The 10430-nt window shown below is 45.0% G+C and overlaps 1 protein-coding gene across 1 annotated transcript; it reads right to left on the reverse strand.

Annotated features, from left to right (window-relative positions):
* Positions 1-4696: 4696 nt before the first annotated feature.
* Positions 4697-6075, reverse strand: LOC128930717 (uncharacterized). The gene is made up of 3 exons (XM_078363337.1): positions 5965-6075; positions 5361-5771; positions 4697-5143 (listed from the first exon to the last, which is right to left on the reverse strand). Exons 1-3 carry the CDS (start codon positions 6061-6063, stop codon positions 4784-4786), a joined length of 870 nt encoding a protein of 289 aa, XP_078219463.1. The 5' UTR covers positions 6064-6075; the 3' UTR covers positions 4697-4783.
* Positions 6076-10430: the final 4355 nt, after the last annotated feature.

Here is a 10430-nt window from a genome sequence, read left to right on the forward strand (position 1 = left end):
GTATATAACATGTAGAAGAACACCTTTCTGCCAGTAAAAACATTTTCTTTCAAGAAAATAGGTAACAGCTGTTTTCATAAAACCTTCCGGGCCAGACATGGTGGTTCTCACCTGTAATCCCAGCACTTTGGGAGGCCGAGGTGGGTGGGTCACCTGAGGCCAGGAGTTTCAGATAAGCCTGGCCAACATGGCAAAACCCCGTCTTTACCAAAAGGACAAAACTTAGCCCAGTGTGGTGTGGTAGGTGCTTGTAATCCCAGCTACTCAGGAGGCTGAAGCAAAGAATCGCTTGAATCCAGGAGACAAAGATTACAGTGAGCCAACATTGCACCACTGCGCTCCAGCCTGGGCAACAAGAGTGAATCTCTGTCTCAAAAACAAACAAACAAACAAACAAACAAACAAACAAACAAACAAAAACTCTTCTCTATATGAACTGAGCCTACAATTATCTTGCTCATAGAATTTCTGTAGCGCTTATGCACACATAAAGTGTGCGAATTCACACTTGGTTCTGGGGACTCCTTTCATGAATGTCAGCTAAGATGTGGCCCCTAAACCAGGGGACGTGCCTCGAGTGCCTCTTCAGTCCTCCTACAGTGTGTAATACAGTGCTGCTTCTGCAGCATTGAGCAGTAGTCCTTGAGACGGTAGAGTTTGGAATTTGATCTTTGCAGACTTGAGTTTTAATCCTGACTCTGTAACCTATAAGCACCATAAGAAAGGTACTCAAGCTGTCTATCTCAGGTGTCCAGCGGGGATAGTACCCATTTTACAGGGTGCGATGGTTAATTTCAGGTGTCCACGTGGCTGCCTTAAGGAATACATCAGGAATTGGTAAAGCATTGTTTCTGAGTGAGCCCGCAGGTATTCCCAGGAAGATTGGTGTGAGCTGGTGGACAGAGTGAGGAAGATGTCTTTAGTAGAGACAGGCCCCATCCAATTCTCTGAGGCCCAGATAGAGGAAACAGGGCAGAGGAAAGGCGCTTTCCTCCCTTTCTCTCCTGGAGCTGGGACTCTTCTTTTCCTGCCCGTGGACACCACAACTGCAGGCTCTTTTCATACTGAGAGTTACACCATCCACTTCCCTGGTTCTGAGGCTTTTGGATGTGAACTGAGTCACACTCCTGGCATCCCAGGGGCTCCAGCTTGCAGAAAGCCTGTCCTGAGACTTTTCATCCTCCAATTCCTTTAATAAATCTGCTCTCATCCATCTTTGCTGATATCCTGTTGGTGGTGTCTCTCAAGAGCCCCGATTAATCCATAGGGGTGATGTGAGGGAGCAATGAGGTCGTGCATGGGGAGCAGGCAGCATTTCACAGCCTGCCTGACACATGCCCATGTCCTATAGGCTGCAGCTGCAGCTATTCTAGAGCTTAGTGTCAGGGCTTAAAACAGTGGAAGGCCTTGCCTCCGGCACCCAGCCATCGTGTTGATCTTTTCCTGTCATTTTTCAATTCCAGAGTGTTTTCTTGAGAGCAATTCGGTGTCCCAGGTAGTATTGACGAGGGGCTAAAATCAATCCTTACCTGTGGGAATCTGAAGCTGGGAGTGAGCAAAGGTGAGAAAGTTCTCAGGAGTCAGGAGCAGAGGAAGCTGCATGGTCAAGGGGAATCGACATGAGCCTTCCTGCCGTGTGTTCTGTTTCCTGCGGTCTAATGAGAAAGAGACATATGTATGTCTACATCATCTCATACTTAGCTCTTTAATATGTACAAGGTGTTTTCAAATTTTCCCACCGACTGTCCTTGACAGCTGAGAACATCAAGATTACCTGTTGTTGGTGACTGTTGTCAAGGGGATCCGCCCTTTAGGGACACAGGAAGATTTGCCTAAAAACGTCAGGAAGCTTGATATCTATTATTTTATTATAAAAGTCAACTGCAGTTTTGCTGATGTATTACTTCTTTACTCATTCCAATGTTTATTTTAAGCCTGAGCTTGTGGGTAGTTGGAGAAGGAGGGAAAATATTTAACACTCTTATTAACTAATTTTACTGTGTATTTAACATGTAGAATAAAGAAAGACTTAAATGAAGATGTAGTATTTGTGAATGCTCCAACAAACTAAAAGATTATTTAAATTACTGATTTGTGATTGAACCATTTATTGTCTATAATGAATTAAAAGTTTGTGAAAATAAATTCCGTGACCTTTGGCATCTATAATTTCAAAATCGTAGTAATTTTTCAAAGCTGAAAATGCCTGAAACACCAGTCTGCCAATCATCACAATAAAACATGAAGCCCCAGTGAAAGAGCTAGTCAGGATGGGTTCCCAATAAATAGCAGTTGAAGCTCCAACTACCATCAGGTGATGAGAAAACACGGTGTAAGGGCCACGTGTAATTTTTTAAATGCCAAAAGAATCGTCACAGACCGTTTTGGCTTGCAGAGCTTGAATGGCAATATGGCATTAAAATAAGGTACACAAAATTAATTATTGAATGTAATTTTGAAACACACTGCTAAAGTGCTCCCTAATATTCAACAAGCCCAAAAGTGACCACTGACAAGACTTCGTTTATTGCAGTTTTTATGCTGTCATTATGGAAAAACTGTAGCAGAAAGTTCACCAACCTCCCTTTGGAAAGAGACGTACAACCACGGCCAATAGGCTTTCCTAAAGGACAGCAGGAGCTTTGCACTGGGACTTGTTTCCCGTCCATAACATACAAATAGTTATTGTTCAGGGTCAATACAGCCTTGCAAATACACAGGCTTTGAGTTATACCAAGCATGCTCGTCCTTATATGGTATGTCCATATATGAAATACAAAAGAAATACACCACAAAATGATGGTGTTCAGGACATGGGGGAAGGCCCTGTTTCTGTGGTACAGCGTAACACATGGAAACTGCCTATAAAGCCAGTGCTTCACAACCCACGCCCTTATTACATGGAAATTCACGTTTCCATAATCACATAAAAGTTTAATGTGCTATTCATTATAAGATTAAAGGTTATGAGTTATTCTGTGCATGTAATTATTGACAACTGGAAATTAAATCGCGATAATTTTTTACTCTATTCCTTTTAAAATGATAATTTTCTTTCTCGTTTGCCTGAGAACCATGCTTCGACAATCATAACACCTTACCTCCTAAAGTAAATGATCACAAATAGAATATATATTTTATATATGATATATAGTTATATTTATACATTATATAACAATATAAATATATATTTATATTTTATCTTTGTATTGATAAATTTATATAAAATATAAATATTTATATATATATAATCTATATATGAAATCTAGCCACATAAACCTAAATATATAAAAATAAATATATAAATATACATATATAGAGGTAATTATATACAAATATATAAAGATAAAAACAAATCATATATATATACATATATATACATGCACACATTAGGAATACACAGGTCTTTTCTGTATATAGCAAAGACCTGTGTGTTTATATAAAAACCCATGTATATAAATATTTACAAATATGTATTTTATATATATATACACATTAGGAATACAGTAGCAGCAAATAATACTATATATAGAAAAGACCTGTGCATTTATATAACTATATATGAATGTAGATTACACATATAGACATTACAAATACACAGGTCTTTTCTACACATAGCAAGTTCTATATTATTCTCTCATTGCAATGATGGACAACTGGGTATTGAGTAGTGAAAAATTTTGTAGTTTATTCTTCTTAAAGTGGTTATTTTCTTTCTCTTTTTGCCTGTGAACCATGCTTCAACAATCATAACGCCTTACCTTCTAAAATAAATGATTATATATAACATATAAATATGTTTTATATATAATATAAATATTTCTATATATAATCTATGTGTATATATGAAGAAGTTAATATATAAATATATAGTAGGTTCTAGTATATATAGAAAAAACGTGTATTTCTAATGTATGTAGACATCTGTATTTATAGACATATAATCCATATTTGTATTTATATATTTTATACATATATAATCTATATATTTGTAAATAATATAGTTGTATATATTTCATTTACTTATATATTCTTATATAGTAAGTTCTACTATATATAGAAAAGACCTGTGTATTTCTAATGTATGGAAATATGAAATGTACTTTTTGTGTCCTCAGTTGCAAAAATAAAATAGCTTTTTTCAAATAGATTTTACTCTACTTTGAATTTTTCTTCTTAATTATATTAGATTGTAGGGAGAGGATGCTGAAAGGAAAGAGGATTCTTCCATCGGTTTCTATGAATGAAAAGGTACTTTAACAATGAAACCTAAGTAGGTAGAATCTGATTCTTGGTACTTGATGTATGAGCTAGCAAGATTGCATGAAGAAAGAAGCCTTACAAGACGAGGAGTCATCCTGTGCAGGGGAAATTTGTCTCCAGTGCTCAACTCTGATGCAGTCCTTATCCTCCTGTCTGGCTGTGACCTGTCTCTCTGACATCAACCTCGTAGGACCCCACTTCCTACCCCCTCCACACACCACCCATTCTTCCCTCCGCCCCATACACCACCTCTTCCTCCCTCCCTCTCCCCCCCACACATCACCTTTCCCTCCCTCCCTCCCTCCCTCCCTCTCCCCCCTCCCTCTCCCCCCCTCCCCCCACACATCACCTTTCCCTCCCTCCCTCCCTCCCTCCCTCCCTCCCTCCCTCCCTCCCTCCCCACCATCAGAGAACACAGTCACTGGGATCATTTTGCAACACATTGGATTTATTGACATCAGCATGGGGGCGCCCCCTGCGCTGGTGAGATCTCCGAGTCTCCTGGCAGCTGGGCCTGAACTTAGTCGCTGCTGAGGGACGAGGCGGAGACGGTCATCACGTCACTCGGTAGATCCGACGAGGTGGAGACGGTCATCACGTCACTCAGTGGCTCCGACGAGGTGGAGACGGTCATCACGTCACTCAGTGGCTCCTCCAGCTGGGTCTCCTGGCTCAGTGGGTCGGGCTCGCCCACTGGCTCCTCCTTCACAGGCACTTTGCATGGAGGAAGCTCCTGGCTCGGCGGCTGGCTGGGCCCGGGTGGTGCTGGCCCGCTCCCTGCCTCAGGGGCTCCCACGGCTGCCATCTTTTTCCCAGCGGCACGTTTCTTCCCGCCTCTCCCTCCAGGACCTACTTTTCCTCTCTTGCCCACCTTGGGCATCTGGAAGGGCAACAGGGAGATCACAGTGGGGCTCTGTCCGGGTCAGGGGAGAGGATGGAGGAGGCTGGGAACAGGGACGTTTCCTGAGAAGCGGTGAGGGCCGGGCTGGGGGTTGTGCCAGGTGACGACAGGGCAGGAATCTTGAGGAAGGAATCAAGGGGAAGACGAGGAGGAGCTCGGGTGGGTCACTCACCTTCTTCGGGGTACTGGGACTCACCTCAGAAGAGGACTTCCTCTTTCGCGTCTCCCCGGCCTTGGCCGGCGGTACCGAGGCTCTTTTCTTTGGCGCCATCTTGCTCAACTCAAAGGTCATCACGTCACTCAGTGGCTCCGACGAGGTGGAGACGGTCATCACGTCACTCAGTGGCTCCTCCAGCTGGGTCTCCTGGCTCAGTGGATCCTCCAGCTGGGTCTCCTGGCTCAGTGGGTCGGGCTCGCCCACTGGCTCCTCCTTCACAGGCACTTTGCATGGAGGAAGCTCCTGGCTCGGCGGCTGGCTGGGCCCGGGTGGTGCTGGCCCGCTCCCTGCCTCAGGGGCTCCCACGGCTGCCATCTTTTTCCCAGCGGCACGTTTCTTCCCGCCTCTCCCTCCAGGACCTGCTTTTCCTCTCTTGCCCACCTTGGGCGTCTGGAAGGACAACAGGGAGATCACAGTGGGGCTCTGTCCGGGTCAGGGGAGAGGATGGAGGAGGCTGGGAACAGGGACGTTTCCTGAGAAGCGGTGAGGGCCGGGCTGGGGGTTGTGCCAGGTGAGGACAGGGCAGGAATCTTGAGGAAGGAATCAAGGGGAAGACGAGGAGGAGCTCGGGTGGGTCACTCACCTTCTTCGGGGTACTGGGACTCGCCTCAGAAGAGGACTTCCTCTTTCGCGTCTCCCCGGCCTTGGCCGGCGGTCCCGAGGCTCTCTTCTTTGGCGCCATCTTGCTCAACTCAACGTCTCCAACGTCAATGTCAGGCTGCCTGGTCTACGTGTACGTGCCCCTTTCGTCCACGACAATGAGGCAACCACGTTTCTGAGCTTTGATTGGTCAGCATGCCACCACCCAGCCAATGGTAGCCCTGGGCGGGAAGGACGGGCTTAGACGTCACACAGCACCGCCGGGACATGGCCGAAGAAGTGTGGGGGTGGGGTGGCATTTGATGAGGACGGCAGGATGCTATGATTGGAGAAAGGGAGATTATGGTTAGCACTCCTAAAGATGGTTCCCAACTGACATGTCACCCCACTTCACCTCCCCATGTTCAATTTTGGCAGATCACTTGGCACGGGAGGGTGTTTCCTCCAGATGTTTCCCCAGGACCCCCCCATTCAGTGGTACATTCTGTTCCCTCCCACCTTCCATCATTACCCAGTTTCTGTATGACCTACCTCAACCTCCTCCATGCTAACTGGGACAGGTGTAAGGCTCTGTGAAGATGGCAATCATCTCCCTCTCCTACACATTCGTCTGCTGATCCTCGAGGACCATTCACTTCTTGGATGCTGTGAAAGAACTTATCCATTTCCCTTTCTTATCCCAGTGCCCACAGATTGCCCCTAAATGTTTCATTCTCATGGTTTAAAGCACTGGCGTCAGGGGGTCAAGCTCAGCAAACACACTGTCTCTGCTGCTTATCTGTATCAAGCTGGGTTCCTCAGAGAAGGAGAAACTAACCCAACAGGGTATTGTGTTTGTGTGTGTGTGTGTGTGTGTGTGTGTGTGTGTGTTTGTAATATACATCATAAACATCTATTTACTATCATATCATATTTGTTTCTGAATGATATTATGTATATGATACGGTTCACTGTAAGGAATTGTCTCACACATTCACACAATGTGGCAGTCTGGAAGGCTGAAATATGTAGCACAGGTGAGCAGTCTGGAAACTAAAAGCTTCTGCACAGTTGACAGTCAACAAAATTAAAAGGCAGCCTATGGTTTGGGAGGTTTGTGTGCTCCCTCTGGGTTTATTTGGCAGCAGTTAGGACATACCTGGGTCATCTTTTGTAAACTCAGGGTGGAATAAGGAAGCCCCATCTATCTTCCAGGACCATTCTAAGGATGCCTCGCATGCATTGCTCAGTCATGACAGCGATGATTATTTTTCGAATAGTATCTAGCCCACTGCCTGGACCACGGTTGGTCCCCAATAAATAATTTTTGGATGAATAATTTAATTTGTTATTAATACTTTTTTTACCCTCCTTATTGTTTTTTTTTGGAGACAGGGTCTTGCTTTCTTTTCCAGGTTGAAGTGCAGTGGCGTGATCTTAGTTCACGGCAGCCTCCACCTCCCAGGTTCAGTTGTTCTGCCTCAGCCTTCTGAGTAGCTGGGACTACCGGCACATGCCACCACATCTGGCTAACTTTTGTATTTTAGTAGAGACCGTGTTTCACCTTGTTAGCCAGGCTGATCTTGAACTCCTGACCTCAGGTGATCCACCAGCCTCGGCCTCCCAAAGCACTGGAATTACAGGAGTGAGCCACCACGCCTGGCCTCTTCTCTATTTTTTTTACTGGAATTACTCTTATCTAATTTTGAGTTGTATCAAATTCTCAATCTAGTTATGATTCAAAATTACATATCAGCTCGCTACTCTAGCGCTTTTTCTTACTCCTCTCCCTGAAACGTCCTCAATTCTGTTTCTATTCTGCGTGGCTTTTTTCCCACTCCAGTGGACCGGTGTCCAGGGCCCCATACCCCCCAAAATCCTTCAACTATTTATTAACTAATTTATCGGTGTATATAACATGTAGAAGAACACTTTTCTGCCAGTAAAAACATTTTCTTTCAAGAAATAGGTAACAGCTGTTTTCATAAAACCTTCCAGGCCAGACGTGGTGGTTCTCACCTGTAATCCCAGCACTTTGGGAAGCCGAGGTGGGTGGGTTACCTGACGCCAGGAGTTCCAGACAAGCCTGGCCAGCATGGCAAAACCCCGTCTTTGCGAAAAGTACAAAAATTAGCCCAGTGTGGTGTGGCAGGTGCTTGTAATCCCAGCTACTCAGGAGGCTGAACCAAAGAATCGCTTGAATCCAGGAGCCAAAGATTACAGTGAGCCAAGATTGCACCACTGCACTCCATCCTGGGCAACAAGAATGAATCTCTGTCTCAAAGAAAAAAAACAAAAAACAAACAAAAAAAACGCTTCTCTATATGAACTGAGCCTACTCTCTCCCTCCCTCCGTCTGCCCCCACACACCATCTCTGTCTCCCTCCCTCCCTCCCCACACACCACCTCTGTCTCCCTCCCTTCCCACCATCAGATAACACAGTCACTGGGGTCATTTTGCAACACATTGGATTTATTGACATCAGCAAGGGGGCACCCCCCCCCCCACTGGTGAGATCTCTGATGTCTCCTGCCAACTCGGCCTGAACTTAGTTACTGCTGACGTACGAGGTGGAGATGTTGATCACGTCACTCGGTGGATCCGACGAGATGGAGATGGTGATTACATCACTCAGTGGATCCTCCAGCTGGGTCTCCTGGCTTAGTGAGTCGGGCTCACCCACTGGCTCCTCCTTCACATGCACTTCGCCTTGGCCGGGGGTCCTGAGGCTCTCGTCTTTGGCGCCATCTTGCTCAAATCAACATCTCCAACGTCAACGTCAGGCTGCCTTCTCTACCTGTACGTGCCCCCCCCCCCGGGATCCCAGGACAATGCCGCGACCACGTCCCTTAGCTTTGATTGGTCAGCACGCCGCCACCCAGCCAATGGTAGCCCTGGGCGGGAAGGACGGGCTTAGACGTCACACAGCACCATCGGGACATGGCCAAAGATATGTGTGTGTGTGGAGGGCGGGGGGTGGCATTTGATGAGGAAGGCAAGATGCTGTGATTGGAGAAAGGGAGATTATGGATAGCACTTCTAAAGATAGTTTCTAAACTGACTTGTCACCCCTCTTAACCTCCCCATGTTCAATTTTAGCAGATCACGTGGCACGGGAGAGTGTTTCCTCCAGATGTTTCCCCTGGACTCCCCCCCATTCAGTGGTACATTCTGTTCCCTCCCACCTTCCATCGTTACCCAGTTTCTGTATGACCTACCTCAACCTCCTCCATGTTAACTGGGACAGGTGTAAGGCTATGTGAAGATGTCAATCATCTCTCTCTCCTACAAATTCGTCTGCTGATCCTCGAGGACCATTCACTTCTTGGATGCTGTGAAAGAATGTATTCATTTCCCTTTCTTATCCCAGTGCCCACAGAGTGCCCCAAACGTGGCTTCAAGCAGTTAAGATCAGCAAACACACTTGCTCAACTGTGTAACTGTATCAGACTGGGTTCCTCTGAGAAGGAAAACTAAATCAACAGGATGTGTGTGTGTGTGTGTAACGTCTATCATAAACATCTATTTACTAGTATATCGTATTTATGAATAATATTATATATATATATATGTCACGGTTTACTCTAAGAAATTGTCTCAAATATTCACACATTGTCGGAAGTCTAGGAGGCTGAAATATACCAGGCAAGTGAGCAGGCTGGAAACTAAAAGCTTGTGTACAATCGAGAATCAACAAAATCAAAAGCCAGGATATGGTTTGGGAGAAACTATTTGCAAACCATATATCTAATAACGAGTTAATACACAAAATATGTAAAGAATTACACTTTGGGAGGCTGAGGCGGGTGGATCACAAGGTCAAGAGATCGAGACCATCCTGGTCAACATGGTGAAACCTCGTCTCTACTAAAAATACAAAAAATTAGCTGGGCACGGTGAAATGTGCCTGTAATCCCAGCTACTCAGGAGGCTGAGGCAGGAGAATTGCCTAAACCCAGGAGGCAGAGGTTGCGGTGAGCCGAGATCGCGCCTTTGCACTCCAGCCTGGGTAACGAGCAAAACTCCGTCTCAAAAGAAAAAAAAAAAGAAAGAAAAAAGAATTCACACAGCTCAATAGTACATAAAGCAAATAGTCTGGTTAACAAATAGGCAAAAAACTTGAATAGACAATTCTCAAAAGACAACCCACAGCTGCCCAACAGGTATATGAAAATGTGTTTAACATCATTAATTAATCAGAGAATGCAAATGAAAACCACAATGAACTATCACCTCACACCTGTTAGGACGGGTATTATCAAAAAGTCAAGAGATAAAAAGTAATGATGGCAACCGTGTGGAGAAAACGAAACCCTTTTAGGGTGTGCAGAAAAGTGTGGATCTTTACACTCTTTTGACAGACATGTAACTGGTACAGCCATTATGAAAAACATTATAATTGTTCCTTGGAAAATCGAAATAGATCTACCATTTGACCCAACAGTTCATCTATGGAGTATGTACCCCAT

Source organism: Callithrix jacchus, chromosome X, assembly GCF_049354715.1.
Source record: "Callithrix jacchus isolate 240 chromosome X, calJac240_pri, whole genome shotgun sequence".
NCBI lineage: Eukaryota > Metazoa > Chordata > Mammalia > Primates > Cebidae > Callithrix > Callithrix jacchus.